A 17,379-nucleotide genomic window follows, 5' to 3' on the forward strand; every position below is an offset into this window, starting at 1 on the left:
TGTGATTATATTGCATTCTTTTGACAAATAAAGTATGCAGAATTTTGAATTTTTTTGCGCAGAATCCCCCCAAGAGATCTGGTATTTCAGACTTGATGCTTAGATCTCAATCACCACTACCAGGGAATTTAAATAGAAAAAAAGCTAAACACTGGCATTTTCTATGGGTTTATAAACCAATACAGGTGACTACAGTAGAATCATCATTAGCTAATGAGCAGCCAGGTGTAAGTTCTATGCTGAAACAGTCCTCTACTTTAAAGCAGTATGTAAGAATTTGTATTTAAGCAACAAATGATGTTACCTTTAGACTGGACAACTACGTTCATATAGTGAGCAGAGTAATAGTGCTGCCAAAAATCCCTCAGTCTGGTGTAGATATCAGTATTACTCTTTTTAGGCTCATGCTTTAGTGTCTCTGCATTACCTGTAAATGTTAAAAAAGTAGCTATTTGGCCTCACATTACTAGTGCTTTTCTAATCACAAGATCTAATCACAGAATCTAATCTTGGATTCCTTATGCACAAGCATTTCACAGTTTTGGATGTGCAAGGAATGCATGATGGAGCACAGAATGTTCAGGCCATGAATACATGAACAAATACTGAGATAAAATATATACTGGTACATAGGGAAAAAAGTTTTAACTAATATTAATGTTGTGGTTAAATACAATGATTGCCAGGAAATTCAGAGTCCAAAGGACAGCAATTTTAAAAATTACTCTTCTCTGAAGTTTTTTACCTCTTATTCTTACAAAAACTCTTAAGAGCACTGTAATAAAGATTAGAGACTATATATTTTTCTGTATTTTGCAGTTTATTCATTTTGTGTATTACACAAACCCTTGTGCATAGCCAATTTCACTATTTTCCCTGTTTGTATGAGTCTTTCATAACATGGGAGAGAAAAAACATTATGATTATAGGAAAACGTTACTATAACCCACAAAAAGTGTCAGGAGAGATTCAGGATTAGGTGTAGCACCTAAAACTAGTCTTTTTTAAAAAGACTAGACTGCAAGTTGACAGGATCTAAGGCTGGTTCTAACCTTGTAATTAATGCACAGCAGCACACATGGGGTTTGATTCTACAGGGACTGTATGCGGTGAAAGAAAGAACGTGAATTCTCCCTTCTACCCACCCCTACTCACAAGACTGTACAATGGCAGTGAAGCTGTCACTCAGTTGCTATTGCAGCTTTGAGGCTGAACCAACTGCTTTGAAAAACCTTCCTTGTGAGCCCACAGGTACCTTGTCTTTTACATCCAAGATGCAAATACTGTTTTTCCAAGATTTATAATGGATAAGACAGGAGGCTACGTGAACCACAGCTGCCCTAGATGATATCACCAGTACACTAACAATAAGTTACCATGAATGGGCATGAGGCAAATAGCAAGGCTGGAGTTGAAAATATCTTCAATTCACATAGCACTTTTTATCGTGAAGTGTGTTACAGTATTCAAAATGCAGAATTGTTTTCACGTATTTCACCTAGCACCAGAGTTTGGTGAAATACTAAAGAATCTCATATTGTTAAGACATCAGTTTTTCTATACTACACATATTTGTTAAAGTCTTAGAATGTCAGGGCAAAACTCACCCCAGAAAAACTTCTTCATTGGATGCCCAGGTCTGGCAAGGCTTCCAAGTAGCAGCTCCCTCCTGTTTGCATCAGAGGGCCTTGCTAGTTGATATTCTGTTAATTTTATAGATTTAGCACTGTATTAAACCACTGGGCAATGTTCTAATGTAACTAACATCAATTTTCAACAGGGTACATGGAACAGCACTGGACATGCTTTTTGTCAGGTACACAAAGTAGTAGTGAATTAGTTAAACTACATTATTTGCTGCCAATGCTCAAAAAGGGAAGACAAGAGCAGAAGGGAAAGAAAAAAAGACACTCAGCCCATTGCTGAGAAACAGAATATGGGGAGGGAAGAGAGAAAAGGTGGTTATTTACCTGTACTATAACTGTTCTTTGAGATATGGGTGCAAACGTGTATTGCACACAGGCATGTGCACACCCAGTGCACGGAAGCCAGAGAATTTTGTCTCTCAGTACCCAGAGGGGCTGTGCTCATGCCCTGTGGCTCTAATTCTCCCCTGGCAATTTAAAAGTAGCACTGCCCTTCACATCAAATGTCAAGAATAGAGACTCCGATGCAGAGATGACAAAGGATGGATCGTGGAATACACGTCTGCGCTCACATCTCAAAGAACAACAGTTGCAATAAAGGCAAGTAACTGTCTTTTCTTCTTCAAGTGCCTGCAGGCACGTATTCCATTCAAGTGACTCACAAGTAGAACAGAGGAGGGGCTCAGAGTCTACTAAAGAATGACTGCAGGACGGGCTTCCCAAAGTTTGCATCTGACCTAGACGCCATGGTAATCACATAGTGCCTGGTAAAAGCACAACACCAGGCAACAGCCCTTCAAATGTCAAATACTGACATATCACTGAGGAATGCTATCAACGTCGCTTGGGCTCTCATCAAATGAGCTTGCAAGCTCTGTGAAGGCATGGTCTGAGCTATCGCATATGCTAATGTAATGTAAGAAGTTATCCACCTGGAAATCATTTCCACAGAGACTGCCTGACACCTCATATGATCCACATAGGAGACAAACAGATGAGGTGATTGAAAAGTCAGTCTCTCCAGATAGAATGCTAAACATTGTCTCACATCTCAAGTGTGAAATCGTTGTTCATCCACATTGGAGTGCAGTTTAGGAAAGGACATCAGTAAATAAATCATTTGCTTAAGGTGAAACTGCAAAACCATTTTTGACAAAAAAATTGAATGTGGTGATAGGGTCACTTTATCCTTGAAAAACTGTGTACACAGGGGCTCTACCATTAAGGCCTGCAGCTTGCATACTCTCCTTGCAGATGTTACAACTACAAGAAAGGCTGTCTTCTGGCACAGGAGGGACAGATAACAGGTTGCCAGTGGCTCAAACAGAGGACTCATAAGGACAGCCATGACAGTATGAAGGTCCCACAAAGGAACAGGCTCTTCCACATGCAGGTGAAGACGAATGATTTCCCTTAGAAACCTCACCACCAGGAAGTTTGAGAAAACTGACTTCCCTCGGGTGAGCAGATGAAATACAAAGATAGCTGCCAAGTGAACTCTCAATGGGCTGACCAAGATACCAGAGGACTGAAGGCACAATAGGTACTCCAAAATGTCCTGAATACAGGCCAGCATTGGCTGAATTTCCACAGTAAGCGACCAAACTGAAAAACACTTCCACTTGGCCAAATAAATCACCCTAGGAGAGGACTTGCAGCTGTTAAGCAACACTTGTCAAAGAGCTTACGAACATCGTTCCTCCTTCTCATCTAGTCATGTAGCATCTATGCAGGCATTGTAAATGGCTCTGAGTTCCAGGAATTGATATGGAGGGAAACTTCCTATTCCACCAACAAGCCCTGAATTTTCAACACCCCTAGATGCACTCCCCAGCCTACAGAAGAGACAACAGTGACCTAGTAACCTTAGCCAAAACTGTGTTCTGTTTAGTTTTGCTAACAATTATTTAATTCAACTCCCTGAGTTTTTCTGAAGTCTTTATTAAATATATCACTCTCCTACCCAAGTCTTCAACTAAGGGCAGAGAAAGCTGCACATTTGAGGTGTTTAACACATCCTCCAGCCAAACAAGGGAAGACCAGACTTGACATTCCTAACCTTTACTTAAAAACACAAGCAGGAAAACATTTTTTTTAAATCTCTTAAAATCTACATTTTTAGCTCTTCTTTACATATCATGAAGCATCAAGAAAAGGCACCGATCCATTTTTGCCCCTTTGCAAATCCCTATTAACCTAGTTCTCTTTTATTCTTTGCATCCGTTTTTTATTACACCAGGTGACTGGTGAAATTTTTCAGAGAATGCCTTTTTGATCAGAGGAAGTTTCTCCTCATTTACAGACTGATTCACACTCTAATTATTCTCCCTCAAGTGTACTCTTTTTTCACAAGACTAGTCTCCCTATCAATGTTAATACCAACATTTGCTCTGCATTAAGGGGTGAACACAACACAACTTGACTCACACTCACATAAATGTATATATTTCATTAGGCTCAAGGATTTAATAAATTTGATTGACATAATTTTAGCCCCTAGTTAAATAAAGGACATATAAAATATTATGCATCAGACTTCACAGCACTTAATACCTGAGAATCTTGTCAAGAACTTCAGTACAGTCAATGCTGTAGAGATAAACAAAAAAGGGTTATGACAAAAATATTACTCTTACCACTATCGACAGCCTCAACTTCCCGGTGAATTGCATCCCTGATCATTAGTGGGTGAATGAAGAACTGTGCCCACCTAAAACAAAGAGAAAAATGGCGAATCTTTCCTGTTGTCTGCTGAAAGATTGTCCAGAAAGTTTTTTTTTATAACAAAAAACTGCCTTTATGACAAACAACAATATTCATTTTTTTTAAGGTTTAGGATTTGCAGTAACTCAGAAACAATTATATAGTTCTGGACTCTTTTGACACATGTTCTTAATGCCTCTGAAGTAAAATGAATAAACCCAATTATTTAATATTTTCAGAAAGACAAAGGGCAAGGTCTTTGGAGTGGAAGTGGACTGGTAGAATATGGTACCAAAGGATGCAGAATCATCTGCCTTCAGCACATAAGACCTGTCACACCAGATCTGACCCTCAGTGGTCAATCTAGACAGTGGTGCCTATCTCAAACTGTGGTCAGTACCAGTTGCTTCAGAGGAAGATGGAAAAAATTTTGAAAATCCCACTAAGTTCTTTAAAAAAAGAACAGGAGTACTTGTGGCACCTTAGAGACTAACAAATTTATTAGAGCATAAGCTTTCGTGGACTTTTTGCGGATACAGACTAAAACGGCTGCTACTCTGAAACCTGTCACTAAGTTCTTTGCCTCAACAATCCCTTCTGACAGAGTTCCACACATCGATTATGCAAAAAAATAATTTCTTCATCAGTTTTAAATTTGTTGCCTTTCAATTTCATTAACTTCACACGTTCTTGTATGAGTGATGATGAATAGGTGTGCCTATTTATCCCCCACATACCATTCATTATTTTATAGACATGTATCATGTCATCTCTGCTTTGTCTCCTCTCAACTAGCCCCAGCTTTTTCAGTCTCTCCTCGTATCCAAGTCTTGCCATATGTCTAAATATCTTTGCTACCCATCTTTGAGACTCTTCAAAATAGCCAAAGCTGGTCTGATTCCCACCTTTGGAGGGATGAATTCTGCCCTCCAATGTTTTACAGAAGGCTATCATAGAATTCCCATTGTGTGTGCATTCTAATGCAGAAATTAGTTCCATCACCATATTAATGGCTTTGATAAAAATGCCTATTTGCAGTACAACCTAATTTCCCCGCAGGCAATTTTGTCAATATCAAAAATATTTAAATTACCCTCTCCCCATCAGAAGATTGTTTAATTTCCCTATGACAGAAATGGACCTTTATTGTATTGACATATCCTATGGCATGATGAGAGTTAATTAATGATCCTTCCTGGCACTGAACATTATATTTTGTTGAATAAAGCAGTGGATCATTTTACTGCACCTTTTTGGTAGTACACTGCCTTATAAGAATCAATATTTTTTTTAAAAGAGACTGTTAATAAAAAATTAAACAGCCTAAGGGGACACATGTTTAAAAGGAACAGGCCAATAAAAGATTCTCCTTTAAGTAGCCAGGTAAATGGAATGAACTAGCAATTGCAACAGTAGGAGAATTTATCATAGTCCTACAAGTAATCTGGCATAAATACATATTGAAAGCTGTCCTACTTTCATAGCAGGTGCATAAATTACATCACTCCTAAGAGACTATACACTACTGGGATACTACTACTCCCTCAAAAGACAGTGAGAGATTTAAGGGAAAACTCACAGTCTCCTTCCATCTATAAGGACCTCGGTTGTAATAAGGGGCCCTATGGAAGCTCAGCAATGGCAGGCTCCCTTCAATCAGGCCAAGACAAGGCAATGCAAAGTTATATATGTAGTTTCCTCAGGTAGACACACATTGTATTAATCTATTTTAAATGAACCAGTGCTTTATTTGGTGTGAGCCAGGTTACCTATCAAGTGCTTCTTTGAAGTATTTCTGCTGGATATCAAAATGGAAGACTGTCCGTTCACAGTCAGTTGAAGCGTTGTCACTGCCCCCATGTTTCTTCAGGAATGCGTCAAACCCATTCTCATCTGGATACTTCAAACTGCCCATAAATACCACTGAAACACAATCCATCAAAATTAAGCAGATATAGACACAATGATGATTTCAGAAAGGCACAATTACATATAGACAGCATGATTCCCCACTGCCTTGCACCTTGTGAAGGCATTTACACAAAGCAACAGTGCATTACCATTTGATTTGACAGCATTTTATGTCCATTTGCACAGGTGTAAATTACCACACAAGATGTAAGCCAGTGGGAAATCTAGCCTGTAGCAATTGACCAGCCTAAAAATGCAAGTTATAGAATGGAATCATTTCAGAATATGGAAAGCACTTGGTTTCAAGTATGATTTTAAGTTGCACCTTAAAACTGAGCACATCAGTCTCAATCTAGTCCTCAGTAGGCCACCATAGAGAAACAGACGTACGAGCACTCAAATGTATCTAACTGAGTATGCCTAACGTTGAAGGAAGTGTAAGAAACAAGCAATTACTATTTCAGTCCATTTATTGAAAATAAATGATTAATCTAAAGTGCACTGTCGGGGTGGGGGGGATTTATGTCCAAGACCAGCAGTACCCACGAGTGGCGATATTCTGGACTATGTTGCCCAGAGTCATTGGTGAGAGTCAAGGGCTGCCTTGCCTAGCAGCTAGAATCTGTGGCCACCATGCATAGTGGCTAGAGCCAGTGTCACCCAACAATGAGAATCAGTGACTGGGGCTAGGTTGAAATTTGCACTCATCATTGAGAAGCCTTTGATCATAACAGCAGCATGTTTTACACAAAATAGAACTCTGTAGAGAGTCACTAAAGCATAAACAATTGAAGATGGTTTTGGAAGGATTTGATGGATTACAGATTGTGGCAGTCTCAGCAAGAATCTGGCTAAGTATAATCCACAAAGAATTGGAAACACGTAAGGACAATTTTTTTTTAAAAAAGAACCACTGGACACTATGGACTTTTCCATTACTTAACCAACATGATTAATCCCAAAACAACTTTCAGAAGTTGAGCTCAAAACGGGAGGAGGCTGAATTCAGCTGATGAAACATACGGAACGGAACGCTTGCGTAAATCAGGAAGCGTCTGTATAGCTTAACATATTTATAAGGATTCCTAATTTTTACTTTTTTTTTTTATGTTAAAAATGGTGAATGTTGTAACTTATTTACTGGAAAATGTTTCTTTTTCTACTCATAATATATATCTCACTGCATCTGGATGGAAATTTCAATTAAATTAGAAACACACAAAACAGCTTTTTACATTTGTTTTTATTAGTTAAATACAGCTACCTTAAATGTGCTGGACACAAAGAAAAAAAGTTTATCATAACATATTTTGCATTTAATACTAGCTGATTTGTTAAACAAAGAAAGAATTGACTGTAGTTAGTGACTTTAACTGATTATTTCTGATCACTATGTCCTTCAAGATTTTGGAACTAGTTCTCATCCTTTTCTACCTCGTTTTTATTCATGGATTAGAAGAGGAAAACAAGCTTTCCTGCTTTTTCAGCTCCCAATTTTGAATGAACTAGTCAAAATGAAGAAAACATTTTCTTTCTACCTGCAGAAGAAGCAACTGCCATCAAAAGCTTATGTCATGTAAAAAAAAAAATCTGGTTCCAGGTGCTTAGCCAGTTACTTCCACCAGTTCACTGGTTTGACTTTCTTCAAAACTTTGGCAGCAAACGTGTTGCTTTAATCAATGGTTCGATTCACCCCCCAGTCCTGAAATCTATTCTGATTGATGGATGAATATTAGATGCTCATGCCATAGCAGCACTTCCTCCTCAGCAATTAAGAATTTACTGTGATACTTGGTATTGTGAATACTGGCAAAAAAACAAGGCAAAGTAAGTGCTTGATCTGCTTGTTCGCTGCCTGTAATTTAGCTTTGTTTTTTAAGCATTTCCTTAAATTCTTGCCAAATTTCAACATCAGCAATACAGCAGTTATCTTTTTTCAATTTGTCCAAAGCTATGGAAATAGATTTTAGTATAGTCAGTATAATTTCTACATTTCCCTTTAGTCTGATGCTAACTATTCTGGTATGTGAAATTTCCACCTATTTTGTCACAGTTTTCTTTACAAATTGTCATCAGGATAGGCCAGATTTTTCATAAATACTTCAAAACAGTCAACCACTAAATTCCATCATACATCTTAGGGGAGGATTTGCTGTGATCCTCCTTCTCTCTTCAGTGAATCTGATGCAAAGTGATTGTTAAAGAACAACATTTCAACAACATTTTCCTTTATTCCTGGTATACCTCAGTCTTTGGCTAAAAGATACATCAAATGAGCTCTGTACTATATAAGTTTTAAGCTCACTTTTTTATCCACTTCTAAATTTCTTCTCACCGTAGTTTCAGCATTTTTATTCATTTAAATTATTTTAACATATTATAATAAATTTAGGCATTAGCATAAATTGCCATACTTTTAAATTAGGTTTATTTTTAAAAAGAAAATGAATTTAATTTACATAAAAAATGAATTTAAATTAAAAGAACCTGGTTTTGATTTTTTTTAATTATCAATTTTTACCCACCCGTCCTTGACGCCTCCAAATTAGCCTCCCTCATATCCATTTAAAATGTTGCCACTAGGCTCATGTTCCTACCGGTCATAATGACACACAACTAAGAGCTAGTGTGCAAAGATCACTGCCTGTCATGCTCACCAATATTGCTTCATTGTTTACTTGTATTCCCCTCTGATCTATATCCATCTGATGTCTTTAGTCTTACCCTTAGATTGTAAACCCCCTAGAGCAGGAACCATCTTCTTCATTCTCTGTTTGTACAGCACCTAGCAGTAATGGGGTCCTGATCCATGATTAGGGCTACTAGACATAATGGTAATATAAAAAATAATAATGACCCCTGTGATGGTCCTCGGCATATCCAGGACAGAGAGTCACCTTGTTACCCCCGGCCTCCCACATGAGGAAGTCATGCCTGTGCTTGGCTGGGTGTCAGCTCTCTAGCACCACCAGCCTTTCAGCCACTCAAGCACTCTCCTCTAGGCTATGCCAACCTTCAAGACAAAGAAAGGGCTAGCAATAGGTGCACCCCAAACCCTTTGAATCATTCCCTTGTGATATCCAGCCCGACACTGGCTACTCACAGAAATTCCACCAGCGTAGGATAACTCACTTATCTTTTTTACCTTAAATCACTGCTCCTGCATAACACAAGGTTTAAGAAAGGATAGAGATTCTACTAGAAACAACAGAGTGATGAAAACAAGTCATTACAACCCAAAATAAAAAAAATAAAATGTGAACCTAGGTCTACACTTATTAATAAAAGCGACAAAGAGTCCTGTGGCACCTTATAGACCAACAGAAGTATTGGAGCATAAGCTTTTGTGGGTGAATACCCACTTCGTCAGACGCATGTGGTGGAAATTTCCAGAGGCAGGTATAAATATGCAGGCAAGAATCAGTCTACACGTACACGTCTGGCTCTGTTGATTTGTTTCCCAGAAGCCTCCTGCTGCAAGACAAGCCCAAGAAAGAAACCAACAGAACTCCACTGGCCATCACCTACAGTCCTCAGCTAAAATCTCTCCAACGCATCATCAGTGATCTACAACCCATCCTGGACAACGATCCCTCGCTCTCACAGTCCTTGGGAGGCAGGCCAGTCCTCGCCCACGGACAACCCGCCAACCTTAAGCATATTCTCACCAGTAACCACACAACGCACCATAACAACTCTAACTCAGGAACCAATCCATGCAACAAACCTCGATGCCAACTCTGCCCAGATATTTACACCAGCGACACCATCACAGGACCTAACCAGATCAGCCACAACATCACCAGTTCATTCACTTGCACGTCCACCAATGTAATATACGCCATCATGTGCCAGCAATGCCCCTCTGCTATGTCCATCGGCCAAACTGGACAGTCCCTACGTAAAAAGATAAATGGACACAAGTCAGATATTAGGAATGGCAATATACAAAAGCCTGTAGGAGAACACTTCAACATGCCTGGACACACAATAGCCCCAGATTTAAAGGTAGCCATCCTGCAGCAAAAAAACTTCAGGACCAGACTCCAAAGAGAAACTGCTGAACTTCAGTTCATTTGCAAATTTGACACCATGAGCTCAGGATTAAACAAAGACTGTGAATGGCTAGCCAACTACAAAAGCAGTTTATCCTCCCTAGCTGTTCACACCTCAACTGCTAGAATAGGGCCTCGTCCTCCCTGATTGAGCTAACCTCGTTATCTCTAGACTGATTCTTGCCTGCATATTTATACCTGTCTCTGGAAATTTCCACCACATGCGTCTGACAAAGTGGGTATTCACCCACGAAAGCTTATGCTCCAATACTTCTGTTGGTCTATAAGGTGCCACAGGACTCTTTGTCACTTTTTACAGATCCAGACTAACACAGCTACCCCTCTGATACTTGACACTTATTAATAGTTACCTTTCAAACCTAATAAAGTAGGTTTTTCCCAAAAAGTTCTGTCTGTTGCAGAGCTGGCTGGCTTCACAGGAATCAGGATCCAATTTTTCATGAGAACAACTTGCTCCTCAAAATGTCTCCTCAGTGAAATCATCCAGAATACCTTTCCCTCATCTGTGTTATCTGAAACAATCTTTTGTTTCTATTCATGGGCAGGGCATCCCTGTCTTATTGTAACATTACTTTCTTTACCCTCAATAGGATTTGATGATTTGCAGTTGTCTCTTATGATTTTTCCTTGATGGTTTTTGGATTGAACAAGGATAAATAATCAAGCCTTGCATTGCATCACCAACTAAACAGGGCAGAGTGACCTGAACGGCCCATCACCAAGACATATCTCCTGGTGACTAATTTTTTACTCCAAGTCTATAAAGCATACTTTCAATATACATTAATTATTCCTTAAATATCACCCATACATACACCTTGCTATTATATGAATCTTGACAAGTTACTAGCTTTTTGGAGGTATCCTAATGTTACTCTTTATGGATAAATATCCTGTAAGGCGCATGTTTGGTGTAATGAATTTGTCAAGTCTGAAGTAAGAGGTTTTTTTGCAAAGAATAGGGAGCCCTTTACCTATGAGCCTCTGTGTCACAATCACCTCACCCACTCTTCACTCTCTACCACACCAAGCACAGCATGTGGTCCTCATCTTTAAGGCCCTCCATCATTTAGTTCTACCCTACCTTCCAACTTGTTTGTATTATGAAGTTTACCCACCCCCAACAACTTTATATCACCAGTGATGCCAGCCCCATTTTTCCCACATTCACCTCCATGCATTCTTCATGCAACCCCTTACACTTGGGGAGAACTCCCCCTGATAATTCATGAAACCCCCATCTTAGCCTCTAACATCCCTCCTTAAAACCTTTTTGATGTGGTACCTACATATCACACCCATCTGGCATTCTGCTTCTAGAATATTTCATATAAATCAATAAATCCAAAATAATGTCATTACATTTTTCACTTTGGGAGGAAAGACTGAAATGTAAGATGATACATACTGTGCTCCAGAAAATGTGCCAACCCAGGCAGATCCTCAGGATCACAGAAACTCCCAACAGCAACACAAAGAGCAGCTGCAGACTGCAAAATAAACACAACAGACACTGAGGAGTCACTTCTAAAAAAAAATACAGTCATTTTATCTAGTAGGCGAGAACTCCAGTTCTAACAATCTAACAGAGCTACTCTATACTCAACAAAGAACAGAAGAGTGAAACAGGCCAGGATGTTCTGCTGGAAATATGAGCTATGAGTCCATAAGTAATGGTAATATAGGCTCAACCCTGAACAAGAGAGGTAGATGCTCAGATACCAGAGATGGAGGCCACATTAGTAACTAGATGGATGGGACATTCAGGAATGGAGGACTAGCCTGTTTGTTTGTCAGACCACAATATTTAAGAGCTTAGGACCATGAGAGTAGTTCTCCACTTAACAAGCTTTGACTCTATAACATTAGCACATACCAGCTTCTCTGTACCACTTCTCTTCTTTGCTTCTTCCTTTTCTGTTAGTTCTTCCATTTCCATATCATCAGAATTATTGGGATCCTCCTCATCATCTCCATCATTGTCATCATCCTCATAATTTTCCTTGTCCTCATCCATCTCTGCTCCCGAGTCATCATCTTCATCAGTTTCAATCTCGGTCTCATCATTATCTTCCCATTCCGAAGACTCCTCCGAAAGAACACTATCCATGTTATTTGCATCCGAAATCAGTAGTGCACACAAGCCATTTTGTAACATGAGATACCTGTGAAATCAATTATAATAATGTTTGAATCTTCAGTTGTCCACCTACAGCCACAGAACTCCCAAAGAAAGTCTGAAAAATTCTGAATTTTTCATATTTGTTCTAGGCCAGAGGTTCTCAAACTGTGGGTTGGGACCCCAAAGTGGGTCACAACTCCATTTCAATGGGGTCGCCAGGGCAAGCTTAGACTTGCTGAAGCCCGAGCCTCACCACTTGGGGCCGAAGCCTGAAGGCTTCAGCCCTGGGCGGCGGAGTTCAGGTTACAGGCCACCTCCCCAGGCTGAAGCCCTTGGGCTTCAGCTTGGCTGCCCCCCAACCTCCCCCCCACCTGGAGCAGTGGAGCGCGGGCTTTGCCCCCTCCCAGGGCAATGGGGCTCGGATGGGCTCAGGCTTCGGTCCCCACTCCTGGAGTCATGTAGTAATTTTTGTTGTCAGAAGGGGGCTGCAGTGCAATGAAGTTTGAGAACCCGTTCTAGGTTTTTGAACGGCATTCCCTTCCCCACAGTGATGTCCTTGAAGATATGCTAAGCAAGAAAGGTAGTCTGAGAGCAGAAAAGTTAAAAAAAATATCTACCAGTCCCTTTTTGCCATTTAATTATATTCCCAGACAAAAACTGGGTTAAAATGGAGATAAGGTTGATAGTAATTTAGAGTAAAAAGCACCACGGGGATGTTGCAATTATCCACCCACCCAACACACTCTCACATACACCAAAAACCAGAAGCATTATAAAACCAGGCAGTTCAGAGTTACATTTAAATGTAAGAGAAATCCAAACATTTGAATTGTGTTCTATACAGGTTCTTATACTATGCTCATTACCACAGTATTGGAGCACCTTTCAGTACTGAACTGAGCAATGTGACTAACATCCATCACATGTTCTTTGTCCTCTCTCATATCCTCTTCCTGGGGAAGAATTCTGTGTGCATGCAGGTGTTGTTTTAGTAGGATGTTTTGTTTTCAATTGAAATATATATATACACACAAAGCATATGTTTATATTAGAGAAGGGAAGCTCAAAGAAGTGCAATATGCACAGAGAAGAGAAAGTGTTGAAGTTTGTGATGGTTCTTCGTTCCTGTGGGAGTTCATTACACAGTCTCAGACCGGCCTGAGAAAGATCTGTCTCCTGCACAGATGAGCTTTTCCCTTATTGTAGAAAGGTCCATTGTGCCATAGGAGCAGAGTTGTTGACCATGGTGTTCATGTTGGACTTCTAGGTAACATTTTAGATATCCTGGGCCCAAGCATTGAGCATCTTGATAAAAAGGACCAAGACCTTGAACTTGACTTGACATTTTATAGGAAGCCAGCATATTGAGCAGAGGACAGATATGATGTGTTTTGTGTGTGACGTTGTGCAGTCTATATGGTTTTATAAAAACTTGATAATAAGTCAATATAATGTAACTGAGCTGGTTTTAGAGAAAATACGGTAATAAGTGAATGTAACGTAACTGGGATATGCTTCATGCAAAAGGTCTCTTGTAAGGTATCATTACAAAGCTTATAATCTACTGAGTATGATCATCTGATTTGTATAAATGTACCACTCTTGTATCTAAAACTAGAAATATAAAATGTAACTCTGAGGGCCTATTGTAATTGTGTAAAGTGTGGACCATTAATGATGGTTTGGAATCTTGATGACTCCCATTGTCTGCAGATGGCTGTATTTACCTGTGAGTCTTCCTGTATATGTGTGTGCTGGCAAGTGAGTAATGAAGTCTTGCAGTGACATGTGATCATGTCACCTGAACTGGAATCCATCTTTAACCTGGTGCTTTTCCAGTGAGGGGGGGGTGGAAACCCAGAGAGACAAAGAGTTCCCGCCTTATGCAAAAGATATATAAAGGGGGGAAGAGAAGAGAGAGGGAGGAGAAGCCATCATGAAGAATCCCCTAGCTATCACCTGAGCTGCAACAAGAGCTGCACCAGGGGAAAGAATTGTGCCCAGGCCTGAAAGGTGTCCAGTCTGAGAAAAACTTACTGAAGCATCTCTGAGGGTGAGATTATCTGTATTCAGTTTGATTAGGCATAGATTTGCGCATTTTATTTTATTTTGCTTGTGACTTACTTTGTTCTGTCTGTTACTACTTTGAACCACTTAAATCCTACTGTCTGTATTTAATAAAATCACTTTCTATTTAGTAATTTACTCAGAGTATGTATTAATACCTGGGGGAGCAAACAACTGTGCATATCTCTCTATCAGTGTTATAGAGGGCGAACAATTTATGAGCTTGCCCTGCATAAGCTTTATGCAGGGTAAAACGGATTTATCTGGGTTTAGACCCCATTGGGAGTTAGGCATCTGAGTGCTAAAGACAAGCACGCTACTGCGAGCTGTTTTCAGGTAAACTTGCAGCTTTGGGACAAGTGATTCAGACCCTGGGTCTGTGTCTGGAGCCAGACGGGAGTGTCTGGCTCAGCAAGACAGAGTGCTGGAGTCCTGAGCTGGCAGGGAAAACAGAAGCAGGGGTAGTCTTTGCACATCGGGTGGCAGCTCCCAAGGGGGTTTCTGTGATCCAACCCGTCACAGTGGCGTAGTCGAGCAGGATCTGTGCACAGCTGATTGCTTTGAGATACTGGTAGTGATTTTAAGTGAGTTTTAAGTGTGGTGGCTGGAAAACAGACAAAGTGGTTACTGGTTTGTTATTTTCTGTTTGCTTATTTCGGGAAAGGGAAGTAGGGACAGAAAAGGAAGCAAAATAAGTAAGAATGAAGATCAAAAGAAGTTAAAACTACACAAGTTGCAAATTGCCCAGAAAGACTGAACAATGGGCGCTGGGAATGTCTCTGTTAACTAAGAAGCCCCTGAGCTGAGTGCATCTCAGTTTCAGTGAACTGCAGATGGGTGTGGCCCAACCTCTGTCTGTGCTGAGGCTGACTGGGGTGTCTAATTTAGCAAGACAGGAGTGGAGGGGTGCCTGTTCTGGCAGGAGGGTGTTCTCTGTGGTATCCCAGCTCATCAAGTGATGGTCTCAAGGGAAGATAAATGGAAATTGATGTACAATTTGCCTGGGGAAAGCCTGACCTGGAAAAAGAAAAGGCTGCCCACCAGCCTGGACTTAAGAGACAAAGCAATTAAGACCCAGAAGCATGACCTGGCTGTAATGGAGTGGAAGAGGTGCACAGAGACATGTATCCTGGAGCTGGAAGTTGGGGTCCTGGTGACTGCTGCGGTGGGAACAAACCCCAAGGACTCTAGCTGGAAGCAAACCCAACCTGAGTGAAAGGGGGGGATTTTGCTGGCCAGCGAAAGGTCCCTCATAGCTGGAAGCTGTGAGCCTACAGCTGGGTCAGGGTCTCTTTCCCTTTTGGGGGACACAGGAGTGTCTGCCCCATAGGGGAGCACAAAAATGAATTTTAGGTATACTGCCTCCGCCATGGTCAGTGTCCAAGTCTCTGGCAGTAAGTTCAGGAGGAGGGTGTGACGTTGTGCAGTCTATATGGTTTTATAAAAACTTGATAATAAGTCAATATAATGACTGAGCTGGTTTTAGAGAAAATACGGTAATAAGTGAATGTAACGTAACTGGGATATGCTTCATGCAAAAGGTCTCTTGTAAGGTATCATTACAAAGCTTATAATCTACTGAGTATGATCATCTGATTTGTATAAATGTACCACTCTTGTATCTAAAACTAGAAATATAAAATGTAACTCTGAGGGCCTATTGTAATTGTGTAAAGTGTGGACCATTAATGATGGTTTGGAATCTTGATGACTCCCATTGTCTGCAGATGGCTGTATTTACCTGTGAGTCTTCCTGTATATGTGTGTGCTGGCAAGTGAGTAATGAAGTCTTGCAGTGACATGTGATCATGTCACCTGAACTGGAATCCATCTTTAACCTGGTGCTTTTCCAGTGAGGGGGGGTGGAAACCCAGAGAGACAAAGAGTTCCCGCCTTATGCAAAAGATATATAAAGGGGGGAAGAGAAGAGAGAGGGAGGAGAAGCCATCATGAAGAATCCCCTAGCTATCACCTGAGCTGCAACAAGAGCTGCACCAGGGGAAAGAATTGTGCCCAGGCCTGGAAGGTGTCCAGTCTGAGAAAAACTTACTGAAGCATCTCTGAGGGTGAGATTATCTGTATTCAGTTTGATTAGGCATAGATTTGCGCATTTTATTTTATTTTGCTTGTGACTTACTTTGTTCTGTCTGTTACTACTTTGAACCACTTAAATCCTACTGTCTGTATTTAATAAAATCACTTTCTATTTAGTAATTTACTCAGAGTATGTATTAATACCTGGGGGAGCAAACAGCTGTGCATATCTCTCTATCAGTGTTATAGAGGGCGAACAATTTATGAGTTTGCCCTGCATAAGCTTTATGCAGGGTAAAACGGATTTATTTGGGTTTAGACCCCATTGGGAGTTGGGCATCTGAGTGCTAAAGACAAGCACGCTACTGCGAGCTGTTTTCAGGTAAACTTGCAGCTTTGGGACAAGTGATTCAGACCCTGGGTCTGTGTCTGGAGCCAGACGGGAGTGTCTGGCTCAGCAAGACAGGGTGCTGGAGTCCTGAGCTGGCAGGGAAAACAGAAGCAGGGGTAGTCTTTGCACATCGGGTGGCAGCTCCCAAGGGGGTTTCTGTGATCCAACCCGTCACATTGTGATAGCCTATTTCACTTAGGAGAAGCACTCTAAGCACTGAAGGCTTCATGCCCAGGTATACTGCATTGCTTTAGTCTAGATGAGAGGTGACAAAGGCATATATAAATGAGGCCAGGTCATCGGCCAAGAGAATGGGATGAAATCTCCTACCCAACTGCCCAACATCCCCTTCTTGGGGGGCGGGAGAGGGATGTCTTAAAAAGAAAAGACTTTTTAGGAAAAACTAGCAGAAGCAGCAGCTGTCTGCCA

General features: G+C 40.6%; 1 protein-coding gene across 1 annotated transcript in view; it reads right to left on the reverse strand.

Annotated features, from left to right (window-relative positions):
- The window catches only part of LOC128841500 (nardilysin-like), an 89,029-nt gene that overhangs the window by 65,513 nt on the left and 6,137 nt on the right, over window positions 1-17,379 (reverse strand). Inside the window, exons 2-7 of the mRNA XM_054036545.1 lie at window positions 12,213-12,501; window positions 11,745-11,826; window positions 6,119-6,272; window positions 4,283-4,356; window positions 1,608-1,703; window positions 305-427 (exon numbers count right to left, since the gene is read on the reverse strand). Coding sequence (XP_053892520.1) covers window positions 305-427; window positions 1,608-1,703; window positions 4,283-4,356; window positions 6,119-6,272; window positions 11,745-11,826; window positions 12,213-12,501 — 818 coding nt within the window. The remainder of the gene's footprint in view (window positions 1-304; window positions 428-1,607; window positions 1,704-4,282; window positions 4,357-6,118; window positions 6,273-11,744; window positions 11,827-12,212; window positions 12,502-17,379) is intronic.

Source organism: Malaclemys terrapin, chromosome 8, assembly GCF_027887155.1.
Source record: "Malaclemys terrapin pileata isolate rMalTer1 chromosome 8, rMalTer1.hap1, whole genome shotgun sequence".
Classification (NCBI taxonomy): Eukaryota; Metazoa; Chordata; order Testudines; family Emydidae; genus Malaclemys; species Malaclemys terrapin.